Here is a 17,311-nt window from a genome sequence, read left to right as displayed (position 1 = left end):
AAAGCTAGCTTGGTTTTGAAGGCTCTGACGTTTGTGTACATTTCATGCACAAACTGGTCTTTCCCTTGTAGCTTCACGTTCAGCTCATTCATGTGTGTCAGTACGTCCACAGCAAAAGATAAATCACAAAGACAACCTGTGTCACTCAGCTCAGGAAAATCGTCAGCTTTCTCAAGTAGCTCCAAAAATGAGATAATCTCCTGTTTGAGCTCCCACACTCGTTGACATACTTTCCCCAAACTTAACCAGCGGACGTTGGAGTGGTGAAGCAAGTCCTGGTGATCAGAGTCAGTTTCTTCAAGAAACTTAATAAACTGAGGATGGTGAAGTCCTCTCGCTCCAATAAAGTTAACCACTTCTACAACTGGCTTCACTACATGGTCGAGCTGCAGGACGGATTTACACAGTGTAAGAAAATGACCTCCTGCTCAGGGTTGTCCTCTTTCACCCTCTCCTGGATTATTTTGAGCAACCCGACGTTTTTTCCAGTCAGATTTGGCGATCCGTCTGTGGTAACGTTGGCGAGCTACTCCGAGGTAGCTGGAGCCTCTCGATGACCCCCGACACGCCGTCATACGAGTCCTCTCCCCGCGTTTTCCCCTTCAGGGATTCCACGGCCAAAAACTCCTCTGTTATCTCAAAATTGTCATTAATCCCTCTGATAAAAATTAAAAGCTGAGCGGTGTCCTTTATGTCGTTACTTTCGTCCAGTGCCAAGAAATATCATGTAAATGACTCCGCTTTTTTGTTTAGCTTGCTAGCCAAGTCTTCATCAATTAGCTCAACACGGCGAGTCACCGTCCTGCGTGATGAGCTCATGTTTTCTAATTTGTTCTTGCTCTCAGGACACAAGACACCTGCTGTCTCTACCAGCACTCTTTGAGAAACTCCCCTTCAGAGAAAGGCTTGCTGGTCTTTGTTAATTTGAATGCCAGTAAATAGCTTGCCTTCGTGCTTGATTCTTGGATGGCAGTTTGTCGGATGAAGGTGTTTTGCTGCAAACGATCTGCCGACCTCCGAGCGGTCGCCGTCCGTTCCTGCGTTGACTGGTTGTTAGCGCAATTAGCATGCTTGGTGGAAAAGTGACAGCTGATGTTGTATTCCTTTAAAACCGCAACGGTTTCTTGGCAAATAAGACACACAGCCTTCGACCGAACTTCAGTGAAAAAGTATTTAGTCGTCCATTCCTTATTAAACACTCGGCACTCGCTGTCGACTTTTCTTTGGCCCGTTCATTGTTGCAGATGTGTTCAGAGCAGCAGCAGAGTAACAACAGAGAGCAGCCCGGCCTCCACAAAATCAAGTCAATGTATCACTGCGCCTAGTGCGCCACCTGGTGGACCGCCAGGTATTACAGGACAAGGTCAACTGAATGCAGTCATAATTATGATATGATTTGATTTGGGCAATTCTGTACCAATCTTCGGCGGGCCGGATTAAAAAGACCAACGGGCCGGATGTGGCCCGCGGGCCGTAGTTTGCCCACCCCTGATATAAATGAATGATAAAAAGCAATTGTTTTACAGAACTGATAAGCCCACTGCGTAACATGTTCTATTTCTGATAGGGGCTTGACCGTGGCTCCCACAATATACTTCATAGCCCAGCGCTGTTCCTGAAAGTACCACACATCACACAAGGTGTCACCACACTCAAAGATTGAATGACCACTTTATGACTTAGTATTAGTGAGATTTATAATACTGTAGTGCCTCATCTTCAAAGTTGACCTTTTGACATCACTGTACTTTGATGAATAGCTGTTGGCACAGTTTGAACTCTCCAGTACGTAACTTTGCAGCCACAATGTATAAACCCATTCAGCAGCGTACTTTTCAATGCTTTTTGTAAGTGCTGTCAATGATGGGTTGCTGTTCTGTTTCCAACATGTTGCTCATTTGTTCCCCTGGTATAGTGGTAATTGAACCTACTAGCTCAACGCTATTGCAAGGTTAGTATTCCGCTCCAGCCTGCACTCCAACTGTCGTGTATCGAACGTATTAACTGCATGCTGGAACATGTCAAGCATTGCCATTTTCACAAACTGGAAGTTCGGCTGCATTGTCACTGGAGAGAAATAATCTGCTATATTTGACGAGACAAATCATTTCTTGGCTCTTTGATCCTGTCAACAATTTTACTGTTTTTTTTGTGAATTGACATGTTGGAGCTGTTTTGTGGCAAGTAACATCTTTGAAGAAAAGGGATGGCAAAACAAACGGCTGTGCGAATGTCATGTTAATTTTTTTGTGAAAATGGTCAATGCAGCTTGTTTTAATTAACTGTGTTCATCTTTCTCCTTTGCAAACATAACCACCTCTGTGTGACACTGGCTTCATTTTCATTTTTGCATGCTCTTTTTTCAATGTAAGTCTTCATCATCTTTCATTATTATCATTAGTGCTTGTGTGATTCTTGTACCTCTAGCTATTATAGTTCAACTGTAAAAACAGTGAAGGCAAAAACAAGTTTGCTCCTCAATGGAATATTACTTGTATCTGTAGACGGTGATTGTAGTTTTTCGATTTTTGTGTGGATGAGCCCTGTAAATGTTGTTAGAGACTCTTAAACATGTGGAGCTTTGGCCATAGTGCAGAGATAAACACCTCACCCACTATTTCATTTAACGTGTCCTTGTGACTGCGGGTTGCAGCATCTTGTAAGCAGACCTTCCCCAGTAATGCACCAGAATTGTATTAATGCTTTGAATTTGACTATGAGTGAACGTCATTATTCTAATTAACCATATGCAGGATTAGGGATAATCCACTGTGGCAGGGTAATTGGATAGATGCCCCAAAGGAAACTGTGGTGAACTCATGGAAATCCAAGGGAAATGAGCAGTCATTGTGTCACAAGCTTCAAAGTAAAAAGTTAAAAATTGTCCTCAATCCTCATACAATGTATTAATTTAGGTGCCTCATCCCTGAAAAGAGTATGATGAAAACGTTGCATGTTATTGTTAATAAAATGCATCATAAAAGTGTATTTTAGAAGTGGATTCTTGTGAATTTCACAGGATGAAAAACTGCACAAACGTTTTAACATTAAGTCATACTAGAATACTAGTTACTTTATATTTAACAGATACATCTTAAATTCAGATATTAGTTTCTACAACTACAGTGGTGTGAAAAAGTGTTTGCCACTTTCCTGATTTCTTATTTTTTTTGCATGTTTGTCACACTTAAATGTTTCATATCATCAAACTAATTTAAATATTAGTCAAAGATAACACAAGTAAACACAAAATGCAGTTTTTAAATTAAGGTTTTTATGATTAAGGGAGAAAAAAAATCCAAACCCACATGTCCCTGTGTGAAAAAGTGTTTGCCCCCTCCTGTTAAAACATAACTTAACTGTGGTTTATCACACCTGAGTTCAATTTCTCCAGCCACACCCAGGCCTGATTACTGCCACACCTGTTCTCAATCAAGAAATCACTTAAATAGGACCTGCCTGACAAAGTGAAGTAGACCAAAAGATCCTCAAAAGATAGACATCATGCCGAGATCCAAAGAAATTCAGGAACAAATGAGAAAGAAAGTAATTGAGATCTATCAGTCTGGAAAAGGTTATAAAGCCATTTAAAAAGCTTAAGAAAGAGACTGGGCAAAAATGGCCTGCATGGCAGAGTTCCAAGACGAAAACCACCGCTGAGAAAAAAGAACATTAAGGCTCGTCTCATTTTTGCCAGAAAACATCTTGATCAGGGGTGAGCAATTATTTTTTCCATGGGGCCACATGAGAAACAGAACATATTGTGGAGGGCCAGGCCAAAAGGCTGAACTCAATTCTGCATAATAAGCACTGCAGCTTTAGTCCATGCAAGAGGTAAAATTAGAAAATATGTTTATTTTGTAATTTCCAATCAACCTCACACGGGCCAGTCAGAATCAACCAAAGGGCCACATGTGGCCCGCGGGCCACATAATGCCCAGGTCTGATCTTGATGATCCCCAAGACTTTTGGGGAAATACTCTGTGGACTGATGAGACAAAAGTTGAACTTTTTGGAAGGTGTGTGTCCCATTACATCTGGCGTAAAAGTAACACCGCATTTCAGAAAAAGAACATCATACCAACAGTAAAATATGGTGGTGGTAGTGTGATGGTCTGGGGCTGTTTTGCTGCTTCAGGACCTGGAAGACTTGCTGTGATAAATGGAACCATGAATTCTACCGTCTACCAAAAAACCCTGAAGGAGAACGTCTGGCCATCTGTTCGTGACCTCAAGCTGAAGCGAACTTGGGTTCTGCAGCAGGACAATGATCCAAAACACACCAGCAAGTCCACCTCTGAATGGATGAAGAAAAACAAAATGAAGACTTTGGAGTGGCCTAGTCAAAGTCCTGACCTGAATCCTATTGAGATGCTGTGGCATGACCTTAAAAAGGAGGTTGGTGCTGGAAAACCCTCCAATGTGGCTGAATTACAACAACTCTGCAAAGATGAGTGGGCCAAAATTCCTCCACAGCTGGAAAAGACTCATTGCAAGTTATCGCAAACACTTGATTGCAGTTGTTGCTGCTAAGGGTGGCCCAACCAGTTATTAGGTTTAGGGGGCAAAACACTTTTTCACACAGGGCCATGTGGGTTTGGATTTTTTTTCTCCCTTAATAATAAAAACCTTCATTTAAAAACTGCATTTTGTGTTTACTTGTGTTATCTTTGACTAATATTTACATTTGTTTGATGATCTGAAACATTTAAGTGTGATAGACATGCAAAAAAATTGGAAATCAGAAAGGGGCAAACACTTTTTCACACCACTGTATGTCTTCAATTTAAAGAAGATACGATTTGGAATAGGTTTATATTATGTATTTTGATGTAATACGTTTCTGTTTTGATGAATTAAGAATTATGAATATCACTTTTGTTATATAAACAAAAGTAGAAAGTGTTATTTTATCCATAATACATTCTTTCTGCCTCTTCAATCTCAAGAACCGTCTTGATATTTGTGGAAACATTTTATAGTTCCACACATACATGTACTACATCTACTATTATGTACTTGGACTTGGACAAATATTCACCAAACATCACTGAGATCATTTCAGTAAAACGGAAACAAAGCAAACCTGGAAGTCAGACAATGATTTCAAAACACGTCCTTGGGTTTGTGGATCAGTTCTCAGTACGAGGAATGACCCTGCTAAAGAAAAAAAATACCTTCTGTAAGCCATGGATGCTTAACAAGGTTCATTTTTAACCCATTTAAACCTTTTTGCAGAATGTGCTGCTGCAAACCATGTCATTTTGATCATCACACTCAAAAACAGCTGCTTTCTGTAGCCTCACTAATGAAAGCTTTCAGTGCCGTTAGTTCCCAACCAAGATTGCTTCCTAGCTAGGATTCTCTTTGCCTGTTGACCTACATATAACCATAAAATAAATGTACGTGTTCTGAACATTTTAACACACTTTATCAAGTTCAGTCGTTTTAGCTATGACCATATAATCCATATAATCCATACACCCTAATTACAGATAATTCCTCATAATATACTGTAATCACTTTTAGACATCACTATTCATGAAGTCACGTTATCACAAAGCTACACATTGTTATCATTTGTGAATTACTGTATTAACTCATCTCCAGAAGTGCTCAAACAAAGAAATAACCAATTATCAATGGTGAATTTTAAACAGTGTTTTTCCTCCTTCTCTTTCCCTCCTGTCAGGACCGAGAGCAGTTCAGGATGGCAGCGGTGGCGCCATGGGAGTGCACTCACACACCTGGCTCCTCTTCATAGTGTTTCTGCCCTTCCTGCTCAGATTTTGAAGAGGAATAGATTTGATCACAACTGGTGTGTGTGTGTGTGTGTGTGTGTGTGTGTGTGTGTGTGTGTGTGTGAGTGAGTGAGTGAGTGAGTGAGCGTGTGTGTGTCCGTCCGCGAGCACGTGTGCGAGTTGGTTTTCTTTAGTTTTTTTTTCTTAACTGGAATCGTAAACTGATGCACAGTGAGTGCATGAAGTATCCTGCACCATATTGATGTTGACCCACTAAATTAGTATGTAACACATTTCTGTTGTTTTCTTTTTTTTAGATTTCAAGGATGTAACAAATGTTTATGTTGGATATTTTCTCTCTAAATTATATTATTCTGGATTATCTCTTTTTATGTATACATTTTTCCAAAAAAAATATTTTTAAATGTGATGTCTCTTATTCAAATGTATTTGTCTTCATTTCTAACAACATTGTATATTCATCTTAACTCAAAGAAAAGGCAAATTTACAGCAAGTATGAGGTGAATTTGAAATACCTCAAAGTCAAACTGAGACAGTGAAGCTGGAGGAATTTAGGTTATCCAGAGGCTGACAGCCTAGTATTATATTTTAATGTATAATAATTATCATTCAGTATGGTTGCTGAAAGCAGAATTGTTTATGACCTTTATATATTTTTGTTCTCAGCATATAATGATATACACACAGTTGTGTTTTGCTAATTGTTTAAATTTTTGTGTTTTTTTATAATGTTTAGTTTTGAATATTTTTGAGAAGGGAAAATACAAATCCTAGTTTCCTGTCTTTGTTGTCTATTTTTTTTTTTTTTTTTTTTTTTTTTTTTTTTGTGGTCTTTTTCTTTACCAGAACCAGTTGCACCCAAAATTGGTGCCAAGAATAATTATATTAGAATTAAGTCGTAGGAAATGGAGGGAGAGTCGTCTTCACTTGTGTGGAGTCGTCGTCTGACTTAAGTAATGCAAATTTATTAATGCTGTTGCTAATTGTTTGAATATCATACCATTTATACATGAAACATTTGTCTGACAAAATGTTCCTGTTAATGTTCCAAACCAGCAGTGGAGGGTTAGAGACCAATCAATAATATGATGTTGACAGAAAATAAACACCTTTTGCATGTATTCAGACACAAATAACCCAAAGACTTTAGCAGTTTATACAGCACCATTCTTCACAGAATTTATATTTTCTGGTCTACACACCAAACAAAAGACACTTTTTTTCCCCCCTTTTTCACAAACAAGAAGGTAAATATATTACGTATTAATATGGGTGGGGTTAATTGAGGACGAATCCACTTCAAATCGTAGATACTTTTAAACCGAATAGACAGTGTATGAATCAGACTGAGATGTCCGTCTAAACAAGGCATTTCCAGTTGCAAGAGAAAATAAACAAATTGCAGGGCTTTCTTTACAGTACCGAGCCAAATGCAATAACAGATTGGTCAGAGGTGGAAGCAAAAAGGCCACAACTACTCCTATCACTATATATATATATATATATATATATAGCTTGGTTTATCAGACAAGACAGGATATATGAGAAAACAAGAATATATCTGTGTTTTATTATAGCCGGAGATCAGTGTAGAGTGCCACAGGAAGCATGGAAGGCAGCGAACAAGCAACAGACCTCTTTTACCTTATCTTGTTGTGAGCGTGAGGATTTTATGCAACAATCAGAAACTTCTCACAACGCGACAGCAACAATTAAATCTACAAATGTTTCATTTTTCTCCTTTTTTTATCTCCTGTGTTGGTAAGTGTTTTCTATCGACTGCCAGACTCAACCCCTGCTTCCCCACCCCCCTCCACCAGTAGACGAGTGACAACAACAACAAAAAATGCATTCCGTGTTACTTTTTTCGTAATGAGGAAGAGTTTTTAAATGCATCCTGCATCTCTTACAAAATGTTGTTTTTGTCAACACTCAGTTTCTGTGAGAGCTGCTCTCCACATCATTTTGCATTTGAAGGGTTTCACAAACAACATTTAATTAAAACAAAGTAATCTGTGGGTCTGTTTAGTGTGAGGGCAATGCTCTTCTTATGATCTCACAGTTCTGATTGAGTTTGTTTTCACATATGATTATTTCTAAATTAGGTTCAAAACAAAGAAGAGCGGGAAAGAACCTGCAATCTCGAGTCTAATTTATATTCTGTTAAAGAAATCCTGATATGCCCCGACGCTAGTGAGATCCTAGTCCATCATCCTCCTGAACCCGTTTTCCTCTTGAACTCAGCCCCTTTGTGGCTGTCGAGGATAACACAGTTTGTGCTCCTTGATGTGAAAAAAGAGCCAATATCCAAATCAGAGGGGCATGAAACAGATAGGGCCATTATTAAAATTGATCAGGGTAATCATCAGCTGAAACTGACAGGCTAATCATTTGTTTTCACACACAAGATGGAGAGAGAGACTGTAGACTATTATTCCTTTTCAACACAGTGATGTTTAGAAATGACATGATAATTATTCCATCCTGACTTGAAGGATGGCACCACTAATCTCTTGTCTATCCTGCACATTTTGCCACAAGATTAACCACATTTAAGATGAACTGGAGTCAGATGATCTTTGCTGGGATCCCTGCAGATGGGTTCATGTCAGTGGTTCCTGTCGATACACACACATGCAATTACAGCCTCACCTCTTTGAATTCACTTGAAAGTTTGATAAACAGTTGCATGTGAAAACACACTGCCTCATAGTTTCCCTGAAAATATCAATTAAAGAACACACACACACACACACACACACCTTCTTCTTCTTCTGTCCAACGTGAATACACCGATTGTACTTAAGTAAAACAGGTTATTGTATACAGTATTTCTGCTTACATCTCTTATAGAACAGCCAAGAACACACTGTACAAAGTGGATCTATTTTATTTTTCACTACCTCTAAGCAGATCTTTAACCATATTACCCGAATCATTTAAGGTGCAGCAAATACCACCTTGGAGTAAATTTAGATCAGGTTGTGCAACTGAGTACGCTGTGAAGACAGTAAAAGTGTGTATCCACACCGAAGTAGTGTTTTTTTTTCTAATTGCACTCCAGAGGTTTCTGACAAGACAGTACAGACAACTGGATGTTTGCAGCTTATCGCTTAGTCCTCAATAATTGTGATTTTTTTTTTTTTTTTTTTTTTTTAATAGTTTTTGTGATGTCATATCAAATGCAATACATTCTAACTTATCAAGCCAAGCACACAAATACTAAGGACAAATCCATTTAAGTGCTAACTTTTTAGAGCCTAGACAGATCTGTAAAAAACAAAGCAGGGCTGCTGTCAAAATAGAACATGTATCTTTTTTTACTCTTAAACTGTAAAGAGGTTGTTGTATAGCTGACATCACCTAATAATCCACCTTATTGAAGTATATGGTCTCTATGGCGGCAAGTCAGAACTGAGGCTGCACTAAGTAGCGCTGATATCAAAATAGAACATTAATAGTCTGATTTTAGAACCCTACTAATTGTCAGTATCAAACAACAATATGTATTTGTTAACTGTGATGAGCTCTGTTATCATGGTTAATGCTTTGGAACCTGTGATGGACTGAGGTAAAGAAGCAGCACAGAGGCAGAGAGGAGTCTGGTCTGTGATCTGAGGATGATGTATTCTGCCTTTTCAGTGGAGATGGAAAACAATGTCTGTCACATCGCTGCTGGAAACCCCACTAACACACATTTCCTGAAGTTTTGGCCTTGGTCTGAGCCACGCACAGCTAAAAGAAAAGCACCATCTTCATTTTCTTGTTCTCAAATCCCTGCTGTTCCAAACGTGTAAACGGAGAAACATGTGGAGAAAACCTATGCAGACTTCATTTGGATTGTTTTCTGACCTGAGGCCTTTTGTATCACTTAGCACCAGTGCTCTCGATGCATTATGTTGCTGGTGGCCTCGAGGTTAGACAAGACAAGCTGGCTTGCAGAGCAGTTAAGTAAACACAATCACATTACATTTAGTGAGTGCAATGTTTTGTGTTGCACGACACAGCTATTTGCCAGGTTATGGCTCATTTAGTTGAGAAAACTCTAATAAGCTCTCAGTTGGTTCTCATGTTGTCCTGTTGTTAACTGGACTTGTAAAAGTAAGGCTGATGTAAGTCCCAGTGTGATGATTGCACCTCTTTGCTAAATACAATAATAGCTTGATTACAAAACATGTTGCTTCAGGAGTTAAGCGTTAAAAACGTAAATTGATTGTTTCTCCCCATGCTGTACGCTTCCAGCAGCTGCATGTTACGTGCATTGCAGCGAGTCAAACTGGACACAGCAGGAGCTGACGTATCTATTTCAATGGGAAACATGCAGCTTCCATAATTGAAAATAATGAATCATATCTCAGACAAACAGTAGGTAGTCATACTGCTGTTTCTTTCAGCATGGCATTAAAAAAGTTACTCTCCGTACCATCTTGTCAGAGCAAATGCAAATGTTTCCACCAGGCGTGACTATTAAAATGGATATGCAAGTTCCACTCAAGCCAATTTTACAATGATAAAATCTCACAACCCGGGGAGAGGATGTTGGAAATACACTTGTAAAACATTTCTGATCCTTCTCCAAAGTGCATCTGTAAAACTGCATTGAGAAGGCCTGGATACTCAGAACTTTTCCTGTCTGTCTCACTCCAGTTAGCCAATTCTGAATCACAGCCCATGAAGGCTTATATTTTGGCAGAAGCGCTGCATATTTATGTTGATATGACCAATTCCATTGTGTGTTTGAAGACTGTATATGGAGTGGGGGACTCATTCTCTCTCTCTTAGCCCAAGTCAAACATGGGTCCAGTTGGAACATGTGCTGAGTTGGGGAAAAATGAAACAAACAAAAAAAAAATAACATAACGTGAATTATATGAGGTATATTTCTTTTATTTATCTCCATATGTGCAAAGCAAAAGAGCAGTCTTTAGGGAAATTGTATTACTACTAAAGAAAAATAACTGAGCTTGTATTGCACTGACAAGCTGGTACTATTCATTTCAGGTGTTTTGTGTCATTTGTGTAATTTGCATTTGTCTGGAAGAGATCACTTTTGGAAGTGAACTTTGGTTTGACACAAGACATCCAACTTTTGTCTTTAGCTACCAGGGGATTATTTTAACAGAGGATTGGCATCGTTTTATCATCTGTTTGGATTTATTTTGGATGATTCACATAACTAAAAGTCTGACCTTTGCCTGGCTACAAGTTCACAGGGTTTTTTCCTCAGACTGGATTGTTCCCAAAGTGAAGGGGGACACTATGCTATCTGACTCTCTACATTGTAAAGGATTGATGTTTCATATGTATTTTCTTGATGAAAAGTGTGTGCTCATATTTAAGACTGACAATAATAAAATGTTGTATCTTGTTTGCTTTGAATACATGTTTTGTGCTTTTCTTCAGTGTCTTTGGGACACTCAGACTGAACATCGATGGGAACCAATCAAATCTTTTTTTCCATACAGCACTTTTCATGGTGCATAAGTATCAGAGTTCCCCACAGTGGCACCTATCCAGAAACAAGACAAACTTATTGATTTCCCTGTCCCTCAGCATTCCTGACCTTGGACTGAGCTCATTGTGGTCTGTCCACTACATAACCAACAACTGCTAACTGCATCCCTCTAAATGACACCAGTGTGTCTTCCAGCCTGAATCCAGTGTATTTTAAGGGTTCTGGTACATCAATTATGCACAACCACAGCAGGAGGTCTACCATTACACTCTGAATGTGTTTCTCCTCCTCCACCATGAATGCTAATTGCATACTGTAACTGCACGCAAAAGCAATTTCCTATTCTCATTCATTTTCTTCATAGATGATACATGTAACAAGAATCGGTTTTCACTATGAGTTGTCACTGGCACTGATGCTTTTGACCTGGAGCAATACTTTTCAACACATGTGTGATGAATCATGTAAGGTCATGATGTGTACAGTGTTTCAGGTTCTGTGCTTTTTATTGCAGTTTTTAAGCAGGGATAGAATAACAGATTGACAGTTGATACTGCTCCACTTCAGCCTTCACAAATATTTAATTCATGCAAACATCTGCTATCTGCAGCTGAACGTTGCTCATTACACCAAAGACAGTGATGCTGTTAAAAAGATAAAAGCCTTCACTTTGCTCCATGTTAAAGGCCACTGTCCCTAAAATCAAAGCTCTAACAAAATGAATACACAATTTACGGCCATTACAGGCAACCTGATTAACTGCATTTTTGATGCTGTGTTGTACTGTAACTGTTTTGGCTTGGGATGAAGAAAGAAAGCGTGTGTTCACTGAAAGCATGTTTTGTTCAGGAGTATCTGGAGCTGATTACACTTGTCCTCACAAAATAGTTGAAACTGCAAGCTTGCTGGTCAAACGATACCATGTTGCCACGTGTGTCGTTCAGCGTACTATCCGAACTGCCCGTGTTTTACTACTGGTTACCGGTTCAGAATATGTGTCAAATTTCAATAAAACTCAAATTTATGCAAAAGCACTGTCCAAACGTACAAAAGTTTATGTAGGGACCGGGTTAACTGCACTGAAATGCAGTGTTTGCAAACCAAAATATGGTGTGACTGAGCCTTGATTGGGTTTATTCTCAGGTGAAGATGTTCACCTGAGAAGGAAAAAAGTACAAAGACAATCCGATTCCTCCTCCGAGTGCACTTCTTCAGGAGTAAAAATATATTTACTCCAACAAGAGAGAGCTAAGGGTCTACAGCCATGCTAAAAGCTGTGTGAGGCTATGTTAGCTGCATCAGAATACTAATATGCAGGTGTAAATGTTTGCAGCGTGTTAGCATGCTCATACTTGCTAATTAGCGCAAAACACAATAATAGTGCTCGAGGGGAAAAAGTCATCGACGATTTATCCCGTAAAATCATTCAATAGTTGATGAGACATTTCACTCAAACTATAAATTCAAATGATGTGATTAGCATTCATCCTCTAGGGACCATGGACGTAAAGGCAATCCATCCAAAAGTGGAGATTTCGGTCTGGACCAAAGGATTGGACTGACTTTCTAACAGGCAGACCGTGCTACTTGCATGGTTCAAACAGAAATAAATTTAATATAACCAGACTAAACATGGAGAAAAGCCAATTGGTCTGACACATCTCTTTTACAAGCATCTTTTGGGAAAATAATTATAAATATATAGTTATTTTTTTAAAAGAGAGAATCAAAATCCAAAACTTATAATGGTTGTGCTCTTCTCCATTATCATGAGTATGGCCACAAGGATTTGATTTTATCATCAGAATTATGCATGCTTAAACAACAGCCCTGCCAATCCACTCAATAGTATTTTATTGCTTTTTTTGACTTTATTGGTCACCAGTTACAGAAAGATTGAACTGATTGACTTGTAGTTGGCGATGGTCTGGACCCAAGCCTGAGGCTAAGGCTCTGTTCTTGAGACATGGAGGAAAATGAGTCTCAGCTTCTTTACTTTATGATGAATATTTCTGCGTGTGGTTAACATTCCTGTTGAAGTCAATATCATGATACCATCATGATTGTGCCTTCCTGAAGCTGTCCTTGCTTTTAAAATCCACGAGGAAAGATCTGGCATCATATCAAGATTTAAGCATGAATGGGTTTACAAAGAAAGCACTAACTGGAAGCCCAAAAGGCAAAATGTGTGGAGCACCAATATTTTGCCCAATAGTAAACAAACATGTCTAAAATACATAGAACCAACCACATAGTCTGGATGGTATTGCCTTAGCTTCCCTCTGTGAGGAACCTTGGGGTTATTTTTTAACCGGGTTGTCTTCATGTAACACACAAAAACAAAGTCTCTTGGACTGCTTTCATGTGCACAATATTATCCCAATCCGGAGCATCCTGTTTCAGTGAAATGCTGAAAAATGAATCTAAGTATTTGTTAATTCAAGGCTGGACTATTGTAATTCAACTCCAGTTGATTCAAATTGCTCAAGCAAGATCACTGATTGGATTTAGCAAGACAGATCATACTTCTCTGATATTAGATTATCTTCATTGGCTTCTTGTAAAATCAAGAATATAATTTTAAATTCCTTTCCTTTATTATAGAGCCCTGAAGCCCTGTTCCATCATATATTGAAAAACCCATAGTACACTGTTAGCAAAAACCCAATGGAGGCTCTAATTATATTATGGCGATACTTTACCAGGTGAAAGGCAGCGTTTCCCCAGTGCTCACTCCCTCTCTCCCTCTTCCTCTCTCTCCTCTGTGTTGATCTGAGTGCCTGTGTGTGTGTGTGTGTGTGTGTGTGTGTCTCGCCCTCAATGAGGATAAACAAAAATGAAGTGCCTGCTTTCTCGTTACAACTCATCACATGTCACATTTAATATGAATGTCCATTATCAAAGGGAAACTCATTGATTTAATAATAGGACTTGAAGCCACAGCACTGCAGCCAGTTTGGACACACACATGCAAGCGAGCTGCAGCAGTGCAGCGTGGGAGAAGTAATGCACACGTCATGCAGCCTCTGTGTCCCAGGCCTTAAAGTTCGAGTAGCAGTGGAAAGTAGAATGGGAGGCAGAGCTGTCTCTTAGTGGAACTAACTGACATTTTAAGACTAGGCTTAAAACTTTCCTTTTTGATAAAGCTTATAGTTAGCGGTGGCTTAGGTGACCCTGAACCATTCCTTGTGAATAAATGCGAATCGCCAGACAGTAAGCAGAGAATTCATTTTGTTGAGTGCCCACTTAGAAGTCCATGACAGACATTTAAGCACTGAAGAAATGCGCCGCTGTTTCACCTTTCACTCCCCGTTGGAGCCTTATTTTCCCTCGAACTCTCCACACTACATTTCAACCTAATTAATGTCAAAATCTAGTTTAAACAATAAGGATCAGTGTTCAACAGCTGTTGATTTTTTTCTTCCACTATCCTTATTTCCTCTCTCATAGAGGCAAACAAACAATCTAAATGGCTGGTAAACATCCTTTGATTGGCCTGATTTTCGCACAGGACTATTGGGGTGTACTGAGCCGGTTCTTATCGCAACCAAAGAGAGTAACATTTGTGCTGAGAGATGTCAGACTACAGCTTCCCCCATGCAAATACGATGAAACAGCATTTTCTATGTTCACAATGAGATGTGATATTGTCACATAAAAACACCACTGCTTACTGTAGTCAAGTACTAATGGTGATAAGGCATCTGCCATGAATTAAGCCAACCATCCTCAGCTATAATAAAATACTAGTTGAGCAATGTTGACTTGGTCAAATTACAAAAAGAAGAAAGTTATGCATAAAATTTTTAAATAACTATTTTTTTCACTGCACTCACTTTCATATCTGTAAAAAGCCTGATTGCTCTTGTCTTTTAATTCAAGTATTTAGCCAGTGATAGGGTTTTACTGTCTGAAATTATAAAAATTAGTCTTTTGCTTTGGTCTTTTATAAGGGGAGGTTCGTTTTCTGTGTGAAATCTTATGCGTCCTTACATCTTTGAAATTGAAATATTAGCAGTTTTTGAGAGAAATCATAGGTGGCTAATTAAGAAGGCACAAATAATGTCAATGATGAGGCTAAATGACACCTTCCACAGAAAGTGAAATTACCAGCAAGTGTGAGTCGTAGCAGGTTAAAACAAGTTTTTAAGAGGAAATTAAAACTCATAATGAGGTAACATGCTTGTAAGAGAATAACTGCAAAAATATTTAGCAATGTCATGATTTATTAAAGGAAATCTCATTGCTGCTAAATGCTGCATATAACTTTAGTTGACACATATACTTTGTAATTATTGTTCTTTCATACAAATATAGATATGTTTTATAATCACAGCAAAGCTGTTTTGATGTAAAGGAACAGAAAGGTTTGTCAGTAATGATTTAGTATGGCCACAGTATAAACCCACACAATAAGCAGTCTTATTGTGTTTTTGATAGTTTATTTTGTTTGCATTGTCTGTTCATTGGCTTATTAATCAAGTTTAAATGAGTTCAGAAATTCTGCAGACTTTATTTTGCAGCGACCTTCATTTTTAAATGGACAAAATTGTAATTTTTTTTCCCCCCATTACTCTTCACCCAATAGCTCATGTTGCCAACAGTTGCCACTGGGTAGGCTACAGCGAAGCCTATGATTTAAGCATGTGTCAACAGTGTTTTTGTTATCGCTGTCACTGGCAGAAGGGGGAGACAAAAGTTCCACACTGTATGTTTAAATAAAAAAATAACTGTACTTTACACTAGTGATTTTGTAAACTTATTTTTTTTATTCTTAACAGGATCTTAGTTCTCTTCTAAGCATCACTGTAGCAAGGTTGGTGCTACCGGGGTCTCTCCTGGACACAGATGACACGCTCAGTCGTACGTTCGGGTGTAAAATGCCTTTATTTGCCTTGCCCATACACCAATGTCTCCCTGCAACCGCTCCTCCTCAGCCTCCTTCTCCCTGTTCCCTTTATAGGGGAGAGCTCATCAGTCCCTATTTGGCTCAGCTGTGCTCATTACACCTTCCCAGCACTATTCCCTGAACCACTCCTCCCACTCTCTACCCCCTGCAGCTGAGCTAACCACACCCCGCCACCACATAACCCTACCGCCCGACTTAGGCCGGGGAGCCATCCGGCCTAACATACTCCCCCTCCCCCCTTTGAGAGCGGGAGAGAAAGTCGGCCACAGTCATCTGTGCCCCCGGCCTATGGATCACCTTCAAGTTAAAAGGCTGTAACGCCAGATACCACCGAGTGATCCGGGCGTTGGTATCCTTCATGCGGTGGAGCCACTGGAGCGGAGCGTGGTCCGAATAGAGGGTGAATGAGCGTCCCAGCAGGTGGTATTGCAGGGAGTCGACCGCACACTGGATGGCCAGGCACTCTTTCTCCACTGTGCTGTACCTGGCCTCCCTCTCCGATAACTTCCGGCTGATGTACACAACAGGCCGGTCCACCCCCCGCACCTGCTGGGACAAAACGGCCCCCAGCCCTCTGTTCGACGCATCAGTCTGCAGAGTAAAGGGGAGAGAGAAGTTAGGGGTGTGCAGAAGTGGTTCCCTACAGAGAGCCTGTTTTACCTTCTCAACCGCCCGCTGGCACTGCTCCGTCCACTGGACTGGATCTGAGGCACCTTTCCGGGTCAGGTCGGTCAAGGGACTGGTCAGCTCCACGAAGCCCGGGATAAACTGTCTGTAATACCCTGCCAGCCCCAAAAACTGCCTCACCTCTTTTTTTGTCTTGGGCTGCGGACAGGCTGCGATAAGCGCCGTCTTGTCCACCTGAGGGCGCACCTGCCCATCGCCCAAGTGGTACCCCAGATACCGTACCTCCCTCCATTCAACTGCACACTTCCCCGGGTTGGCGGTGAGCCCAGCCTGCCTCAGGGACTCCAGCACTGCGCCCACCCGCTGCACATGCTCCGCCCAGGTGGTGCTGTGGATGATGACATCACGCAGGTAGGCAGCCGCATATGCAGCGTGCGGACGCAGCACACGGTTGGAAAGTGGCTGGGGCACCGAACAACCCAAAGGAAAGTGTGGTGAATTGGTATAACCCAAACGGAGTGGAGAAGGCCGTTTTTTCCTTGGACTCTGGCGAGAAA

General features: G+C 40.1%; 1 protein-coding gene across 3 annotated transcripts in view; it reads left to right on the top strand.

Moving 5' to 3' along the window:
- ntm (neurotrimin) overlaps positions 1–11,142 on the top strand; it is a 438,955-nt gene extending 427,813 nt beyond the window's left edge. For 2 of the 3 annotated variants that reach the window (XM_069165070.1, XM_069165069.1), the window contains 2 exons: positions 1,916–1,951; positions 5,693–11,142. In XM_069165070.1, coding sequence (XP_069021171.1) covers positions 1,916–1,951; positions 5,693–5,793 — 137 coding nt within the window. In that variant the 3' untranslated portion in view covers positions 5,794–11,142. The remainder of the gene's footprint in view (positions 1–1,915; positions 1,952–5,692) is intronic. The other variant, XM_069165071.1, reaches the window with a different exon arrangement.
- The last annotated feature ends 6,169 nt before the right edge of the window (positions 11,143–17,311 follow it).

The sequence above is a fragment of the Embiotoca jacksoni genome, unplaced genomic scaffold, assembly GCF_022577435.1.
Source record: "Embiotoca jacksoni isolate LCO1_2020_lvr unplaced genomic scaffold, fEmbJac1.0.p SCAF_33, whole genome shotgun sequence".
Taxonomy (NCBI): Eukaryota; Metazoa; Chordata; class Actinopteri; family Embiotocidae; genus Embiotoca; species Embiotoca jacksoni.
This window is presented reverse-complemented; position numbering and strand designations above follow the sequence as displayed.